The sequence below is a fragment of the Prenolepis imparis genome, unplaced genomic scaffold, assembly GCF_030444845.1.
Source record: "Prenolepis imparis isolate NDT839.2.m4 unplaced genomic scaffold, iyPreImpa1.0 SCAF_4, whole genome shotgun sequence".
NCBI classification, from domain to species: domain Eukaryota; kingdom Metazoa; phylum Arthropoda; class Insecta; order Hymenoptera; family Formicidae; genus Prenolepis; species Prenolepis imparis.
In genome coordinates, this window is record NW_028141162.1 from 5,470,205 (window position 1) to 5,490,405 (window position 20,201).

The 20,201-nt window shown below is 42.3% G+C and overlaps 1 protein-coding gene and 1 long non-coding RNA gene across 5 annotated transcripts in view; one reads left to right on the forward strand and one right to left on the reverse strand.

The window, feature by feature from the left end:
• The window catches only part of Chinmo (Chronologically inappropriate morphogenesis), a 54,097-nt gene that overhangs the window by 17,685 nt on the left and 16,211 nt on the right, over positions 1–20,201 (forward strand). For all 4 annotated transcript variants that reach the window (XM_083035615.1, XM_083035614.1, XM_083035617.1 and 1 more), the window contains exons 3-6: positions 9,905–10,125; positions 10,555–10,892; positions 11,382–11,629; positions 11,742–12,014. In XM_083035615.1, the coding sequence (XP_082891741.1) occupies positions 9,905–10,125; positions 10,555–10,892; positions 11,382–11,629; positions 11,742–12,014 (1,080 nt within the window). The remainder of the gene's footprint in view (positions 1–9,904; positions 10,126–10,554; positions 10,893–11,381; positions 11,630–11,741; positions 12,015–20,201) is intronic.
• Positions 1–20,201, reverse strand: part of LOC145934839 (uncharacterized) — a 162,625-nt gene that overhangs the window by 8,363 nt on the left and 134,061 nt on the right. The gene's annotated exons all lie outside the window — the stretch shown is intronic.

Genomic DNA, 20,201 nt, shown 5'->3' on the forward strand with positions numbered 1-20,201 from the left:
CGCGTCTAACGCTTTCACCTCGCGTACGTTGCGCGTGTCCTAATTTACGAAAACTGCGACCGCTGCTGAAGCTCGCGTGGAGAGAAAGAGAGAGATCGATGAGGAGTTTCACGAGATTCACCGACCGAACAGACACGCGATCCCCAATCTCTTTTTCGACGATTTTGTACAACCTCTCCCTTCCTTTTCATACAGTAAATCGAAATAAAGATGCATGTATATACATATATTTTATACATGTATGCTCGTTTACAAGGATTGACGCTTACATGTTTGATTCTATCCTTGAATATCGCGCTGAGAAACCATAAGATAAGAAGCCATAAAATTCTTCTCGAAAGGGCAGAGAAAACTCGACGAGTGGGAAGGGTTCAAGGACGAGAGTCGGGGAAAGGAACGTCAAATCGTAACGCCAAGAAGAAGCGCGTTGAGCAACTATCGAGGGTTCATGGACGTACGCATGCGCGTAAATGCGTGCATTAACAATGTGCGTGTTTGTATCTAGCCGTATAGGAAGCCCGGAAAGTAGGTCTCGGTTATACAGTTAGATCTAACCGTCCTCCTCTCCTCCTCGTGCTCCTCTCGGTACATGCAAGTCGGCGCCGCGATGGAAACCGATATGAAACTCTTGATCGCAATCCAAGTAAAAGATAAGTAAAGAGATAAATAGAAATAGAAAATAATATTCATCGATTGATTTTTATTCGATTTTTATATGATAATTTTTGCAAATTTTATGACATACTTACGTTCTTCCAAAACATAGTTAAATATAAATAGAAGATGATTGCTTTCAACTTTTATTTTCTAATGTATTTTGTATCGAGACAGAACGAAGCCACATTTTGTAAAGAAAAAAAATTATATTGATCTCGCGAGTTGGATGAGTAATAATCGTATAATATAGAGTATAATGAAATGTCAAATTAAAATTCTATAAGTGGAGCAGCTATATGTACGTGTATGTAGCGGTTTCATGTCAACAATATTGTCAAAATCAAAACACAGGTACGCGATACTATTTGCCGAGGATTAGCACGCGGATGCCTCAAATTGAGGCGCTAAGAGGAAGCACAAAAGTTGGGATATAAGTAGTATATAATACTCCGTTTGCGAAGAAAAAACGCGCAATCGCCTACGCGCGCTCATTAGCGTCAATCTCCTCGTAAATCGATGTCACCCAGTGCGATTATCCCGTTCTTTATCGATCCGAGATAGAGTATTAGCGTGAAACCACAAAAGCTGCTCCAAGGTAACCGCTCCCTCTCTTTCTCTGTCGAACACCGGATATCGATCGAAACGTAGATGAGGCGCCGATATATACAGGCCCCTCGGTACGCTATCGGTATACTATTCGAATCGGCACGCAACGCGTGTGTATATGCGTGCGCGATCGCACGTCCGTGACTCGCTACGATATCTGACGAACTTTACAACCAGCACGTCGAATTTAGGATTAGGAAGCCATAAATCTCTCCGCTCTTATGTACTATCTGATTGTGAGCATCAAACGCTCCGGAACGCGCGCGCGTGTCAGCGACTCTTTAACGTTAGAGCGATAAAGGCGCGCGTTGTCTCGCTTATTATTACAAGTATTCTTGCTGTAAAATAGTACACGTCACATTACGATTTATCGGTTTTCATTAGAATTCCAATGCATACATTGCGCTCGTGTATTATGCGTGTCGCGCATCGTATACGCACCGTTATTGTATCCGCGCTGCAAGATGACAGATACACGTGCGTTAGAAACGGCACACATTTACCGTTCGTGTGTCCTAGGTCGTATTTGTGCGTGCGTGTGTTTGTGTGACCTAACCACGACTCTATCTTCTAGAATTATAGGATTATCTTAGGTGCGAGAAGTGCTCGCATAGTCGCTCCGCCGTGAAATATTACGATATACGCGCGTGTCATGGTTTACCTTGAATATAACACTTATCTCTTGTGCGTCGTGTCTAAGCGACAATATAAATCAAGGTACCTCTCCGGGAGATCTCGGGTCTTTAAAAATGACATTTCATTGATTTACTACAATTTTAATTATTTGGTGATTATTTGTATGTGCAATCAAATGAGTCAACATTTACAAAAAATATTATAAAGCAAGAAATTTTCGGAAAATTTTATTAAGAAATCTATCTCATGAAAACACAGTTTTATTCAACATTCATCGTATACTTGAAAATATTATTTCTAAGTTTTATTCAAAGATTTTTAACATAAGAAATTTTAAAACGTCACGTTTTTCAAACACAATTGAGCCACTCTCAATTGTGTATAGATTAATTTCTAAATAAAATAATATGCTACGCGCAAGAGTTACGATTGTCTCAGGCATTCACTCAAAGCGATTTGGATCAGCGGGTTTCTAGGTCAGTAGACCTGGTGCAGCGCGATAAGGCAGCGGCCTCATTTTTTCGAGTAATATGTTATCTAGTCAAACTCTAAAAAGATCCGTTCTTGAGAGGAAATTGGATCGTCGTGACTGCGCTTCGCCGAGTGTTGCAACCCGAACGAAAAGCCGGCACGCATTAGTGCGTGTCCAATGTCTCTTATAGGTGCATCCACGTGCAGGCAGTTAAATGTTTCCTGAACGATCGAACGATGCAATCCCTTGAAAGAGAGAGAGAGAGAGAGAGAGAGAGAGCAAGAAAGAGACAGATTTATATTTAAAACCATGTACTTCCGGTATGATATCGCGAGATATTTAATATTGCATCCGTTTTTGCGGCGGATACTGTTTGCGGTCATACGACGGATACGCCTGTCGACACGATTCACTGTTTTTTAAAGTTTATAATAAATATCGAAATGTCGATGCAAGAGAGAAATATGCCAATGTATTTAAATAAAACAGAAAAAATAGATGAAATCGGGAAATCAAGTATGAAAGATCTTCGAAATATTTCCGGCAACTCGTAACAGAAATGTCGAGATTTTCACGGAGAAATTTGCACGGTATAAATAACAGCGAGGTCGTAAAAGTCTGCGTTATTTCCAGAATTAACGATTCACGTGGTCGAATTGACAGCGCGCGTTCCAGTACTAAACTTTAACGGTCCAATTGCTCTCTCTTCGCACATATATTTTTTCTGCTTTCTCGTATATGAATGAAACATGCCAATGAGCGCATCAGTAAACTCGTTAGATTAAGTGCACCGGTGCACGAAGAATGCCGACATATCTCGGCGATAGGAAATGTTACTGCGAGATTGCATTACCGTTTCGAAAAAAATGAATCACGTACGAAATTAATTGCAAAAACGAAATCTTGTAATTAGCGGTTGCTTGTAAACTCTATATATAAGAATTCGAAAACATAAAGATAAAAAGCAATTACGAGTTGAAGGAGAGAGACGAAACGGAGATTCCCGATATCTCGCCGCAAATTCTGGGGATTAATTCGTGTAGCCGACTCTGGGATAATCAAGTTATCAAAAATATCACTCGCGGGACCTATCGAGAGAAAGAGAGAAAGAGAGAGAGAGAGAGAGAGCACTATCTCTCGAGACCGAGGCGATCCCGAGACGACTCTATCGTGCGTCAACGCATTATTCTTGCGTACGCGTCACCGCACGTCGGCTGAATGCAAGGCGATATAGTATATCGCAATTCGAGAGCCTCGATGCGTAACCGAGGACCTCGAGGGGGATAAACTCGCAGAGAAAGAGAAAGAGAAAGAGAACAAAGGAAGAGGAACGCGTATGGCGAGTGAACGAACGCGTATATAGCGTTCGCAAACTCCGCCGCTCATGGCAAAAATACACTTCCTGGAGTCAAGGCTAGCTAGAGCCCGCGCTCTGATGCAACAGGATGCCGGCCATTGACTTTGCCTCTCTACCTAGGGTCATCCTCCCCTCGTCCTCGCGTTTCTGCGTCGTTGTGCGAAAGTTTATCCCCCTCGGCATTTTGGGTGAATGCACCATGTGAATGGCCAGCTTAAGTGATGCCGGCACGTTGCCGTAAACATTTTAACAATTCGGTTATATAAGTAAGTACCTGGACTTTGATCGTTTGTTTATCGGAGATTCTGCTCAATGTTATACAAATTTTGAACGCAAGAATACAAATTAATTTAATAAATTAGTTATTAAAAGAAAAAACCTTGAAGAAAATATGTTGGTGACTATTGCTGATCTGGCATATACATATCCTTTTCTCGCTGGCCTTTCAGCCGGGTGGTCGGTGATCTTCTCGGCTGAACCGAGTGTGTTGTGCGCGCGTGGTCTTCTCCGCTGCTATTTTTATTACAAACATGTAATCCGGCCGCTAACGCGGAACTGCGCGGCGATTCATCCGCGGCTTTGTTACGGTAGGAAGATAGAAAGAAGTCGCTATTAGAGAAGAAGGAATCACGCGACCGAGATATTATCGTGATATTCCGCTATCAAGAGAATAGTAAAAAAAAAAGATGATATTTGATGATATATGATTTTTTTTTCTATTCTCCGCACAATGTTAGCGCGCAGCTTGAAATCGGTTTCTAAATATATCTCCTTCGATTTTAGAACACGGCCTCGAGTTGCTGTAATCATTAGGCTGTTACGATGCAATATATAGTGCGCGCGTATTCCTCTCTTTCAATTCGGTATCTGAATTTCGTCACGACGTCACACTCTAATCGAGCCAATCCGCGGACTGTTGGGGGGAAAAAAAAAGTCAGACGTTAGACATGTGCGGAGGTGAAGCTTCAAGGACTAGTTAGTTAGTATTACAAGGCGAACGACCAAGAGTTACGAAAGCGCGCGACACCTCTACGTTGGCCCTTATCAGATCATTAGAGGAGGCTCAGTTAGACCGTGTTAACCTTTGCGGGGGAGATCCCGATGAGAGTCGCCGGACGAGAGAGGGGCAGAAGTTAGTTAACACCATCCGCGATAACGAACTCTTTTTGGGGACAGCTGCAATAAGTCGTCGAGGCACGAGAAAAAAAAAACGAATGCATACATTATTGCGCGAGAGCTGCACGCGCGAACGCTGATAAGCCCTCCGAATCACATTTTCGATATCAGTAATCGAAAATGGGTCAATGACATGGCGAATTACGCACGGGAATTTATAATAACTCGAGCCGAGCGTTCGCTCGCTCGCGCGCATGCATTTTTTTTACACGCATGTATGTATGTATGTATGTATGTACATCCGCATAACGGATGTACATGCGCGATGCGTGAGCACAAGTTCACGACCGTGAATTAGATGAATGGCCGGAATTAGAAGCGCTTTGTATTCGCGCGTATCCCGATATATATTCGCAAGAAAGATTATATTCAACGCTAAAAATTAAATTCATGAGAAAAGTGAATTAATTATCAATAATTATATCTGAAAAAATTTATTCTACAAAATATTATTTTAATTATTCTCTCTGCCTCTTTCCTGCAAAATAATATTTATTGCCATATTTATATAGTTAATTAGCAGTCATATACTCTCTTACAATGAATTATATTGGCTTTCACATCAGTATGTCTCACGAAATCGGATCCTCGATGAATTTCTGCGAAAAAAATTGCACACGCACGACGTAGCAATCTAAAGCTCCGAATCTGGCGAGAGAGAGATAGACAGAGGGAGAGAAGGAGACGATTAACATTCGCGGACAAAGACGCGTGTCTATTTTCCGCATCCCAGCACCCTTCCTACTTCCTACGCTCGCATGCGTACGTATGCGTACGCACGCTGTTACATACACATTTGCCGATTTATCGCAGTGGCAGCCTCGAGGTTCACGATCGCCTCTTCTCCACGTGTCGTTTCTTGCGTATCGCGATGCGTGTGCGGTCTCTCTCTTCTCTCCTCGGTTCACCATACTTTTTTTCTTTTTTTTTTTTTTTATTCTTTGACACCGCTTTCCGCAGCACTGTGCAACGAACTTCGGGTTACGTGCGAAGAAAACGACCTTGGTCCCACGCGGCCATTGGCCGGGCTCAGAGGAAGCACGATCAACGATTGGCCCGTCGACGAAAAGTTGACGGACGAAGCTGACAAGAACCGAGCCGAGCCGAGCCGAACCGATACATTAGGCCAATACACATTCGCTCGCTTTGCCTAGCACACTCTGCATCGTCGACCTTGATGGGGCATTGACAGTCGGTTTCCCTTCCCTTTTAGCCGCGTTACTTCGTGTGTGTATTAGAGTTTTGTCTTTTGCTCTAATCAAATCGACGACCAGTCTTATCTATTCGTGAAGCTTTCGATATCGCGGCGGTCCGCGCAAATCACGGAGGATAAGCGACGAAGGTCGCTCCACGTGACTTTTCCGGCTCCTCCTTCGATCGGGCTCAATAAACACGTGTAATCCCGTCCGGAATATTTTACGACGATTACGGAAATTTGTGTCGATCTATGTGGAAAAAAAACATTTCCAACTCTATATCTCAAGATAAGAGATTAATGATTCTCCTCTTCTTAATAACGTTTTATTATTTTGTTTTTGATGCAGATGAGAATTAAGGATTTCTTCTTCAATATATTTGATCAACATGTTTGGAGCTGATAAAAATCACGGCTCCACGACGTATCGGTCACTGACATTGGAACGGAATTGACATTGACTTATAAGCTTGTAATTGTTGATTTTACCCGCGGCGTTTATTACACGCATTCGGCCACAGTGCACGTACACGTTAAGGCCTCGAATTATTATTGCGCGTAGTAGGGAGAACGATGACCGTCGTAAGAGGCTTCGTCGAAAACCCTAACTCCCAAAGAGCTCTACCGGCTGGCCTTGGAATATGAATAGATTGCTCGCGAGGAGTGCATTGCACTGTTGCGTAACTACGAGCGTTTTATTTGCAAGTATTGGGCAGGCAAGAAGCTGTGCCGGCAATCTCGCCTCTCGTCATTAAACCTTTCTACAATTCCGCCGCGAACCGGCAATATATACTTGCAAAATATTTCTTCAACCAACATAGAATGCGTAAAGAAATAGTACAAATAGAGTATCGTGGATAATTACTTTATAGATAGCTTCTTTAGACGCTAACATACATCAAACATTTCATTAAGACACTTAATGATGATTTAATAATTTTGCAATTTTTGTTATTATTTTTGCAGAGTATTGCTTAATGTATGTACATTATATAAGTAAAAAGATGTTTTTCTTTTCGATCGGCACCGTCGATGCTATCGCTTAATCGTAATCGATCATCGTCTACGATCGCCCTCGATCTCGCATTATAAATATAATCCTATGAACAATATCTAAATAGATACGCGCGCAGTTGCGTCGCGCGTTATCTCTACTCGCTCATTCAGTAATAGCCACGTTCTCGCTCGCCCCCGATGAGTCGATGACGGTATTGCGGCATATCATAAACACACGAGGCCTCGCGTTACGCAACGCCGCTTCTGAAATTCTTTGCAACGCTATATTTTGCATATACGCTCTGATAACGGAGCAACAATCGCGCCTGGCACGCATATGCGCGCGAGAGGAGCACCGAGCATCTCGAGAGTTTGCTACGCGACGCCCACACATATTACAAGATTTATTAACGCCGAGACTCTACACGTGCACACCCTGATGAACTTTGCATATTTCATTATTTTTACAAGTGTGTCGCAAACTGCGCTGCCGCTTCACGGTTCCATTGCGCACGCGGTTCGCAGATGGATATGAGGGAGGAAGAGGGAGAACTTTTTCCTCTCTTGTGACAAAATTGTCGAGTGAAACTTTCTTCTCCGGCTAAATGAAAAACATTTTCTTCCTTTTAATTCGAATCTTTCTCGCTTACGTGAGTCGTTGTATTGTTCTCGTCGCTTTCTTGACGCAATAACACCGTGTATCCGGATTCTGCGTTGACATAAGCGATGACGCAAGCCACCGGCATAATCGCGAAACGTTCACGCACTCACACGTGGCTCGACCGCTGACCCTTGCATAGCATTTAAGGAACAAAGCGTATATTTGCTCCGAACACCTGCAACGATGTGCGATCCTATATTAGGCAAGGTGTAAGCAGCGAGATTATCAAGAGCGCCCGCAGATTTTTTTTCCAGAAGGGGGAGAGCATGATTGAAAATTACGTCCAGAATTGAAACATTTATAATTTGAAATCAGAAAAAAATTGTATTTTCCTATTATAATTTAATTATAATTAGATTGGGCAGAGATCGGCAAAGTTCTTCTTTTATTTAAAGGGACAGTAACTATTTAATTTTTGCTGATTCCAGGGAAAGAGGCAAATGCTCCCTCTTGCCTCCTTCTTCTTGTGGAGATTATCATTATTTATCAATTAGAATGCAAGAATGTAAAATTATTTTCTTATCTCCCCCCCCCCCCCCAAAATTCGACATCGCGAATATTCTACTCGTAGGAATAATGGACGTTATTATTATTACATGCAAGACAAATTTACGATATATTTCGGTGAGAGCTCTGTGGGAGAAGCAAGAGAGCTATCATGGAACCGCGGTATGCTCTCTTCGAATACCGCGGTAAATCCAATATTCGTCGGATAAGAGGCTTGAAATTGGGCACAACGGGGAGGGCACAGAAATTTGATCTCGCGAGGAGAAGCTCAAAGAGTTGGATACACTTTGTGTCCTATTCGGAAGCCACTCGGAAAGACAGGTGCTTTGAGCCACCTGGTCCGTGCCCTCGTCACCTTTCTCTTTTCTCCTCTCGCACTTGATTTCCTTATTCGGTGACGGTACACGCGATGAGGCTTTTTCAGCTTCCTCTAAGCGGACGAAGCGCTTTCATGAAATGTTACATTCTCTTGAAATAAAGGAAGCAAAAAGAGAAATAAATCAGAATGAAATAATTCCTTGATAACGAGATATGTACATGTTGAATTAGTTTTGTCGAAAATGAAACAAATTTCAAGAAACTTGAGCGAAATCATAACAAAGAGATATATATAGTACCTCTTAATTTAAATAAATTTATATGTATGGCGAGTGAAATTAAACACGAAATCAAACACGAAGAGCAAGTAACTTTTCATAACGAACTATGTATATAAGAGATAAGTGTCTATGTGTCAAAATAATTTTGCTAAAATTTGAGTTTTAAGACGCTTGAATGAAACTATAGCAAAGAGAGCATCTTGTTTCTGGATTAAATTTTAAATAACCATGTATGTATATATGTATATGACGCAAAAAAAATTTTTTTAAGCACTTTCCAAAATATTCCGCTACAACGCAGAGAGAGGCTTCAACGATCGGTTGTGCGGTCACGGCTCTTTTTCTTCACGCGCAGCCGTTCCTGAATATCTCGGGCACCCTACGTGCAGCGGTTGTTCGTGTCGTATTACACGCCCGCGCTGCTCGTGCATTATACTAACGCGCGCGCGTGAATTATGAATTACGGAAGATCGTGTCCAAAGATGACCTACATACGCAGCGGGCTGCGAGAAAGGGCATCGACGTCAGTCGCGCTAGCCCCGGGTTCCTTTATGTCGCGTCGCGCAGAGAGGGAAATGGTGGGCCTGTTGAAAAAAAAAGGGTTCGCGTCGGTCACCGGCTTCCTTTGCATGCCAAAATTCCCGCGCTCGTTCGCATTACATTGTGAAGAAAAGCCGTGAGAAAGAGACTCCGAGCCCAAGTTTGTACGTGCATCAAAAATTTCTATGCTAATTTCGCGATATTCCCGAATTTCCTACGCGGTATTGTTAATTCGTGTAATTACCGAGTATACAAGAGCTCGCGCTAAAGTACTATACTTAAATTTAATTAATAGTACTCATTATATATTCAGACGCGCGCGCGTGATATTTATAATTTTAATTTATTTAAATATATAAATAATTAAGATTAATGTAATGATATTCACACATTTACGACTCGTCGAGCCATTTCCTTTTGATAATAAGTAAACTTGTATGTATATATTTTTTTAATCGCTTATATATCTTTAAGACATCCGTGCATCCGATCTGTGTTCTAGGAGTTACGTTCAAGGCGCACAGGTTAATTCTCGCAGCATGCAGCAAGCATTTTCAGGAGCTCTTCGAAGGATTGCCGCCTTCTCCCGCGGGACTGATCGTTATTCTCGATGGGACGAGTGCCCGCAATATGGCGTCCCTCCTCGAATTCATGTACCTTGGAGAGGTACACGTGTACCAGGAATCCCTCAGCTCTTTCCTCAAGGCGGCTGAATGCCTTCAAGTATGTGCCTGTCTTTTTTTCGTAAATAAAGACCTTAAATAATATTCCTCGAATATAATTGTACACGTGGCGCGCGGTGCTTCCAGATACTATTTCGGCGGCCCTAAAACGTGTTTAGCTCTATCTCTATGTTTCATTTGTATTGCGTAGAAGAATCGAGAGGAGTTAAATCATTTGTCAAACTCTCTTCGAAATTGTCGCTCTTTAATTCATTGTCAAACTCGAATATTTCAATTTTTTTAAATATTTATTAAATTTTATATTTAGTTAATATAAACAGAGCAGAGAGTATAAACACTATATATACAGAATATTTATTAGCAAAATCGATGATATTTATAGTGAACGTGTTAAAAAAATTTAATTATTTTTCGCAAGTTAATTTTGTATTGATATATTTATACGATTCTTTCTATATACTTCATTCAGGTTAAGGGTTTGTCGGTCGAGCAAGAGAAAGTCCTGGCTATGGCGCACAGGAACGGCGCGGAGAGAAACAATACTTCCGCGGATGTAGAAAGCAGCAGCGCAGGCGGGGGTGGCAGTAACGACATCGAGGGTAGCGTCGGTAGCGGTAACGTGAGTGGTATCGTCGGCAATGGGGGTGGCGTTGGCGATGTGAATGACATGAGCGAGGCCGGCGAGGCCACCATGCTCAGGAACACCATGAAAAGGACCGGGGCGCCGTCGCCCGCCCCAGCGTATCCAGTGCCCAACATGTACTCGAGCTCTCAGTTCTACGATAACCTGCCCAAGAAGCTGATGAGGTAAGGATGATATATTTTTTATATATCCGCGATATATGGCCGAAGAATCGGCGACGGTTTTCTTCGGAAAAGTCGGAAGCGCACAACGAGGCGAGAGTACGTTCTTCCTACGTTCTAACGATTTTAGCGATGACGTATGTGTGACAAGTCGCGGACCAGGAAACGAAGCGAATTTTTAAGCAATTTTGGACTCGACTCGCTAAAAGATTTCGTTTCGATTAGCATCGAGATTAGCATTTTGCCGAATCAAAGTTTTTCGCGCGGTGTTACACGGTAATGTGCGAGAAAACGGCGTAATCTTCCAGTGATCTTCATCTTGAAGAAACTTTTTTTTTTTTTTTTCGTTCGCGCTACGTCGATTTCCGGTATCTCCGACTTCCACCTTGCTCGTAATACGCATGTTTACCAAATAAAATCCGCGCCGCGCTATATGTTCCTTGCTGATTACGCTCGCGTGAGATTCTGTGAGTTGCGACCGTGTATTTTTAGATCGCCGAGCGACATCGACACGCTGGGAAGAGCGAGCGTATTGCGCGACGGCGCTGCCTTCCGGCCAGCGTCTGCCCCGCATCCGCTTCTGCTGGAGAACCACTTCTATCAACCGTTCACTCATCCCCCTGAGACTCACTTGCATCCCCATACCGCGCCTCATACGCCCACGGAACTGGAACAACAATTGGAACGAGCGCGGTCCACGGAACACAGCAACTGTGATTCCAAGGAGAACGTTGCCGAAGGTGAGAAAGAAACAAATAAAAGAGAGAGAGAGAGAGATCTCTTTCGAGAGCTCGATGCAAAATCGAGTCAAACGAGACGGATTTTCCCCAGACAGAAAACTTGTGTTCGCAGATCTTCGAATAAAGCAAGAGCCAGTAGCGTTGACCGATCGGGAAAGGGCGGAAAAGTTGGCGGAGAGACTGTCCGGCGAGGGTTATCCCGGACGGGGGTTCGACGCAAGCTCGTACGGACCGAATTCGGATCATCTGCCGCACGGAGCACAGCTGAGTCCGGCGATGGTGCCGATGCCGCCGACTCATCCGTCGACGCCCGATCAAAAACCCGCCACGATCCCTATGTGGAACGCGAAGATCAACAAGGCCAGCACTGTCTCTATCGACGGCGGTGAGTGTCATTTATTGTCTTTGTCTTTTCGAGGTGTATCTACGTAGTACTTTGCGAGCGGTGCGAAATTACGAATTAAATTTAGCGGAGATCCGAATCAGCGAGATCGCAAAGCGTAGTAATTTTACGCGCTCTGCGCTACGCTTACTATTAGATCGCAAGCGCTCGCGGTTGAGAGATAACGACGCAGCTGAGTCTATTAACATGTGAAATCAAGGATGATGTAGCGAGTGAACGGACGGGCGAACTTTGCAGGTTTGTTGAACCTCGCGCACGCGCACTTGTGGACCACGTGTATTTTCAGATTCATCGCTAAAATATACAATATGAGCGCGATTTGTAGATGTCTTCGCTGATGATCATTATAGGTAAGATTGATCTCGCGGCCTCTTAAAACATGCAGATCGATCGGCAGGTAATATAATATTTAAATATTTGAATATTTAAAAATTGCTCAACGTTCTCTCGGAGACAGCGACCTTTCTCTCTCGAAGTGGTACCGATATTCTTTATCTGGTTCGATGCGCCGGGTAGGAAGCCCACACTGGCTTTGGGAGTTACAAAATGCACAAGCAGTTGCATCATCGTTGCTGCACGTGGGACCTAACTCTCTGTGGATGTTGCAACTGCCGCATTCCTCATTCTTCTATCGTTTCTCATACTCGCTCTCTTCTCCGCGGCGAGAGATAAAACGGTGCATCGTAAAAAGGAGCCTGCTACGCGTTTAAGCGCCGTCTGGAGCTCTCGTTCCATGTTCTCTTAATTAGGAATTTTTCGATTTTTAAAGTTTACGGAAATTTTTTTCAATTCAATTTCTTAATTCTCACGTAAAATGCGAAAGAAAAAAAAATCAATTCCGGACTGATCAAAGAATTAGCAGCTGAAGGATAACGCGACGGTTTTCGGGACAGTTTCGTGTAGATCTTTTTTCGTCCACGTGTACGTCAGTCTCCGCTTCGGCGACGCTCTAACGTGTAGAAAGAGAGAGCGACGACGACGTGGATTTGACTGGGGCCCCCCGTCCGAGCCCCCGTACGGGATCCACGGTATGCCTTACGACTTGCCTTCACGGTGTGAACAAAGTGTACAAAGAGGATGCAGGCGACGGTGCAGCCACTGGGAACATCTTTTGCTCCGGCGAGCAAATCACCGAGCGTGACGTTACGACGACGACGCCACGTGAAATACGGGCACGCTGATGGGCTACCAACACATCCACGACATCGGCATTGGACGTCGGCGTCGCGACGGCGACTCGTGTTTGCCGCCGCGAACATTTTTAATCGCCCGCTCGCCCGCCGCAAAGAAAGTAACGAAGCGTCAACTAATGCAACGGTTATTGACATTAGGCCCGCAGAGGAGAAAGGGCAAAGAAACGGGGGCGCCGCCCGGGGCGACGGGGAGATAGCTCTGTGCACGTTAAACGTGCTCAGGGAAGAGTGAAAGAAGTAGTCGCCGAGGAGACTATTTTATTAAATGTACCAAAGTTCGGAGCGCGTCCATGCGATCATTTCGAGAGAGAGTTCTTCTTTGCACTTTCAACCACGTGTGTTACTCTGCAATCTTCAAAGATATTCTCTTTAGCGTCGCGTTACACGTTAGAAGGGAAAAAAATTAGATGTTACCGTCACGTCGTGAAAGTAACGAGATGTGACATTAAAACAAAAAGATCTCGTTACCGCTCTTAAATTATTCAAAAGTCGTCACGGACAAAGACACAGAGGCAACGAACGTGAATCTCTGAAAAGGCACGTTATAAAAAAAAAAAAAGTAGAATGACAGCGGAGACGCGCTTCCCGGTTCTGTTGCGCTTAATGTAGGTGTGACCGTGGCGCAAGTAGTAAGCCGGAGAGCTCTTTGAATCGCGTGTGAGGAGAGGAATGCGGCGAGAACGCGCGGTGAGAAAAATCGTGACCGTCGCACATTGTTGAGTTATTCTATCGGAGTACAGTTATGCTTACCGAGGGACCGTCGTTACTTTTTGTTAGATCCTCCGCGAGAGTCGTTAGAAGCCGTACCGCTGGTTTGGTTGGCCCGATCATCATCTCGGTGTGGAATTTATGCGACGTTATTGCGCAAGCTATTTGGCGAGGAAGAGCTGGCCTCATGTCATAGATTTCAATTTTATGGAAGGTTCTCACACAAGCAGCTCCGCGCGAATTGGAGTTACTTTTTATTACACTCTCCGTCCGCAAAGTGATACGCTTAACGGTTAAGAACGATATTCTTCGGCTTCTTGCGCTGTTGTAGCTCTAGGTGGTTATTCGAAATGTATAAATTAATCGTTCGGCGTAAAAAGCATTCGAGTGTCGAGGTTAAAAACCTCAACAAGACCTATCTTCTTTTAAATAGTGTGTACTTTGATTGTTTGGGAAAGATATAGAACGAATACTTTATACTCCTTTTGTAAACCGTATCGTTTGATCTTGCCGCTGATTGCATTCGTTGAAGAACGATCATACCGGTAGATGAGTTATAAGATCAGCACCAAAGTGAAATCACAAGCAAACACTTCGAAAGCGTCTTACTATTGTATATACTTCATTTTTTTTTTTAACATTTCTTGTTTCTAACATCTACAGTACTTTCTCTTCATCTTTCGAGAATGCTGTTGACTTTCTATTACGAACAAAGTCTCATGGACTTTTGCATAACCATTTCACGGTAGAGCTTAAAATGGAAAAAAAAAAAAATATTCTAAAAATTTGCATTTTTAAATTAAACAAATTTTTTAATTTATTAAAATTGCCGTCAATTTTATTAGTTAAATAAATAATACAATTCTTTTCGATGCAAGAAATATACGCTCTGACGATATAATATCACGACACTTCAGTGAAGCATATTTTGTTTCACACACACACACACTTGCAAGAAAATCCAATATTACTTCATTTTCCAACCTTCGATCTGCAACGCTTGTACAGTCGTGGTCAGTGAGGTTGCGACACTTATTTATGTTTATTGAATTTAATGTTTATTTATTATAAATTATCCATGACATTTAAATTTATATTACACACTATTCGCAAATTTGACATCATGATCATTTATCGCGCCACATGACAATGATTCGCATCCTGAATTTTACTGCATATTTATATAAAATCATTAAAAAAAAATGTCGCAACCTCTGTGTCCACGACTGTACATTATTTATGCTGTCCATCGCCGAATTCATTATTTATGCAGTTATTATATATCAATTACAACGAGAGTCCGACCACTCGTGGCGGAGTCGAACTCCATTGAAATAGTAGAAAAAGTGGCAGGGTAGCCGGACGATGTATGAAATGACGCGGAAAGTAAGAGGGCTCTCAAGAGGGCTAAACTATGCTCAGTCTGTTCTTTCGAAGCGAAGAATGCTTAATGTTACTTATAATCGCTCTTTCGCTACCTGTGCACCTCTGCGGTGGACACATAATATATTTCTAAGACGACGACACATGCGAGAATTGCAGAATACGCGTTTACTTCCCCTTGCTCGTCGCGCTGAATTATTAACAAAGTTTCATGCGTGGGTGAGCAGTTGCAGACGGTGCAGTTGCATCAACACGTGCGCGTTCACACACACACACATACAGATCCATTTGTCAGGCTCGTCTCCCTCGGCTGGTTATTTCTCCTTTTGTCTTTTTCTCTCTTTTTCTAACTTTCTTCGCGGCCTTTCGTGCAACCCTTCTGCAATTTCACGCACATACCTCGTAAAAGTTTCAGTCAGACGACGAACTTCGGCGAGACGAGAAAGAGGGAAAGAGAGACCTCGTGCAGCACAAATAGCGACTCGCTTCAATCATTAATCCGTCATTTCCGAGTATTAATTCCACGTGCAGCGTCGCGACGACGTATGGCTGGATGACGACCTCGTGTCGCCGAGGAAGGCACGAAGGATCGCTTGACGGAGGCAAATATTGTCAGCGATTGCAAGGGGGCGCGATTATAGGAAATGCTATCGTCAATATAGCTGGAGGGTAGTCTATTGGTATCTTTTCAGGCTATACGTGGTTAACTCTGGAAAACGCATCATCAGATTTTCAGTATGTTCATATTTTATTAAATCGTCCAAAGCAATCCAAAGCAAGTATATATTTTTGTAATATTATAGAGTGACTACACTTCTTCTTTCTATACAATTTTTTTCGAAAATGTCTAGACGTCAATAATTTTTAAGTGATTAATAATTGAGAGAAAATGCGAATCTTTTCATAAAATAGATTTTATAGATGCAAATAAATAAAATAATATTTTTCAATTAATTTTAATTGGATATTGCAAAATTTGGATTTTAAGTAAGTTTAGTGTTATGAAGATATTATATACAAAAAATGATAATCTCTATTTTTCTAATAAATTTTTTATTTAAAAACGATTTTAAAAGAAAAATGCTACTAAAATAAGCGCTAAAAAATATGATAATGACAATATACTTCATTATTTCTTTTCAAAGAATATTTATACACGGACGCAAAGAATTTTCTTAAAATAATTATACATTTTTATATTTTTAATTTCGATCAAACATATATAAAGAATATTATTACTGTGATTATATTCAAATTTCTTTGTGGTTTCTCTTCGTTTCGCATTATAAAATGCACGCAAGGCATTTCATTACATGCCATTTAAAAAGAAGGCCGGCAGCTTCTTAGAAGCGATTAGATGTAATTCAGCCTTGCCGCGGCATTCTACTGTCGTCGTCACGAGACCTTCCATCGCCGAAAATTGTTGCACAAGAGGAATGCGAGGCCTTCGCCTGTTGCGGCAAAGTCATGCAACCGCGTCAGCTTTCCTTCCTACGTGGCCTATGTTGATTATGCATCGACTCTGTTACATTATACAATCTCGAGATTAGTATAAAAGTTAATGCACGTTCTATTTTTACGTCCGCACTTGCAGCAATTCGGATTAATCAACTCGATCAAATCGATAAAGTCGATTAAATTGATAAACGCGAATCACGCGCTACATCGTCACTACAATAAGATATAATGGAATAATTCTATTGATTTATTCAATTTTCGACTTAATCAACCGCCTATTTATTTTTATTCGCGATGCAAACTGAAATCGTGAATCGATCAACCTTTGTACTTCTTTGTACATGATGCTGCCAATAAAAGTAGCTATTTCCGAGACGTGAGAAAATAGCGGGCTCCCTCCGAAGACAAGGCAGCAGATCCCTCATGAGTTATGGGTTTAAGCTGTTTGGACGTTCCCGAGAGAGGATGCGAAAGGCTAGAGCTACTATGTGTGTCATGGCCAGGCGCGGTGTTTTAGAAAGAGAGTTAGAAGAGCGTGAGTCGGTGCTGCAAATTGTCTTCGTAGAAGAAAACGTCCGTTTCACACCGAGCTTTCTGAGATCATCACGATCCCTTCAAAGATGCGAAAAAATAGCCATGTGAACGTGTCACATCTCGTGCGAATTTTTTACAGTTAAATCTATAAGCATGTAGAGGCAGAAAAGTCATCTGTACGCGTAAAATCTATGAATTTACGAATATCCGGCATAATGTTTGACAAGTACGAGGCAGAGAACGGTATGATAGACATCCCTACGGTTCGTATTGATCGAACCGGGGGGCGGTAGTATGCGGTAGAGAATCGTAGTAACCCGAATTAGAGGTCGCTCGTGTGTCCGCCTAAAATTGTTCGATTACTCTGATAGATTGCACGAAATTATTATCTGCCCTTCGGAGCGGCGGTCGATTTTATTCGACAAATAAGCCGTATCTCACTCCACGCGACAATAATGTCGCACTATCGTTTAGTTATCGAGGGCAGAATGACTTCCATGTATTGAATCGGTAATCTACAGCTTAGATCCGGCAGATCGATTACAATTGAAGAGCATAATATCAGAGTTCACGAAATGCGCGGGCTAATTAGAGTCCTCCTTTCGGTAAAGCTCATATATATATGTGTGTGTGTTTAACTAATGAAATATAAAAATATTACCTTTCGGTATTAAGGAAGTTTATGGTAGTACGGTTAATTTGTGATAACGTCATTTAAAAAAAATTGCGATATATATATATGATGCCTCTTATGTGTATAGCAGTCAGTGGATAACAACGACTCGTTATATCTAAACGGCGCATTACAGCTAATCAGGAAATCGAAACGGGTTATGCCACGCGAAAATGGTCTTATCATCGGTGTCGTAACGATTGCAACGATTGCACGTAAGCGTTCTTGTCAGTAGGTCGAGGCGCAAAAGAGGAGAAGGGAGAAGTGGTGGATGACTAGGGAGGGAAGAGAAAGAGGAGGGTGAGAGAGATACGATCATCTGGTTGGTCCGTGATAACGTTCAATCTTGATGTCGCCCACACACGCATAGTGTACAACGAACGCTTCGCGTTTTCGTACCGAAAAAACTCCACGAATGCATGTATTGTTTCGTTCCGCGCGCACGCGCACACACACATACATATATGTGTATACATACACACATAAAATACGTACAGCTCGCTGTTATAACCGTTAGACCACCGGATACGATAGAAAGAGAGAGGGATAGAGTCCACGAGCTCTCTTATATGTACAATGCCGAATTCGGGTCACGAAATAATTCATGATAAGACCATTGGAGCACCCGCTCGTACGAGCAAACTGATAAATGAAGCATGAAACGCAACCGAAAAACAAAAAGGAGAAACGCGCTCGCTTTCTCATGAAGGTCTCGCTGTTTTTCGTCGTGGCAGCGACGACATCGCGCACAAGTGTGTGTGTGTGTGTGTGTGTGTGTGTGTATGCGAGCATATGGATATGCATTATTGAGCAGAATAATGACCGAATAATACATCGGTGTATTTGACAGATGTGGAATCGTTGATAAATCAACACAATGTGGACAGCAATTATTTATATATGTGATGATACCTAGTCGATGTATTTACGATCGACTAGGTCTCATCGCATATATAAATAATTTAAAACAGTTAAATTTTATATAATTAATTTATTAATATCTTGAAACCATCGCTAATTATTTGTTTTATAAGTAAAAAATGGCATTTAATTTCTTCCTACTCGGTTCTTTCAATCCTTTTATTTTGACATCTATTATCATTTTCGATTATTTTTCGAAATATCAATATTTGAAGGATTCCTTTAAAAAGGAATCGAGTATGGAAGAAATTAAGTGCAATTTTTTGCTTCTAAATAATTAGCGAATGATTTCAAGACACTAATGTCTCGCTCCCAAAAATATTGCGTAAAGGCCGTGAGAAAAGCGCACTTTGCACCGCGTGGAGGATGCGAATTTATTCTCCTGCGTTTTCGCGCGGTATGACAATGGTTTAATTTGCATAATGTGTTATGCTCGCCCGTAATACGCATAGTTTACCGTTTGTAATTACTACACGCCAGTAATGAAACTAACGAGGAAATAGTAGAACCATTCACAAAAAAATTTTAAATTTCGATTATTATATTCGATTATTATTCATCAATGATATAAAGATATCTCAAAGAGATAGTCATGATTGATTGTAATGATGGAAAAAATTGTAGCTATTTATATATTGGCTTCTTTTTTATTTTCATTTCTATTATTTTCAACTTAATCGAGTTTGTTTAGCGATTAACATCTATATATACCTTCATCTCGATACTTTTTGTTTATTTCATTATGATATATATTATATGAACCCGAATTCGAGCGAAACTCACGGAAGCCTAAACCCCGTCGATACTCACGGCCATAAATTTTTCATTCATTTTCATTAACCACCGCCAGCCCTCGGAGGGTCGAATTTTTTACCGTCGCGGGTTCGCGCGCAACGCATTTTTTTCATGCTTTCTCCACGCGCGAGGACAAAATAGCCAGCCCATGTGTGGTGGTTCCCTTCTACCGAATCCCCTCTTTCGCGGGCTTTATTACCATACTCCTCGCACCGGCAAGTTGGAATAAAACAACGGGCCCACACCATGCTGCAAACCCTCCGCCCACGCACAATGTGCGTAACCCTATCTTCGCCGGGTATCCTCCGTTTCCTCGCCGCACCCTCTCCGGTCCAGGTTTTCCTATACACAAAGGACAAACGCTGCCCGCGAGCGAACGAACACTCTTCTTCCGCCTCTCTTTCTCTTTCTTTCTTATCGTTACTGCATCATGCGTGAGAAGAGAGAACCAAAGGCCTCTCTCCTACCGATGGAGTAGTGGGTCAGATCTCACGCGTGTAAGCA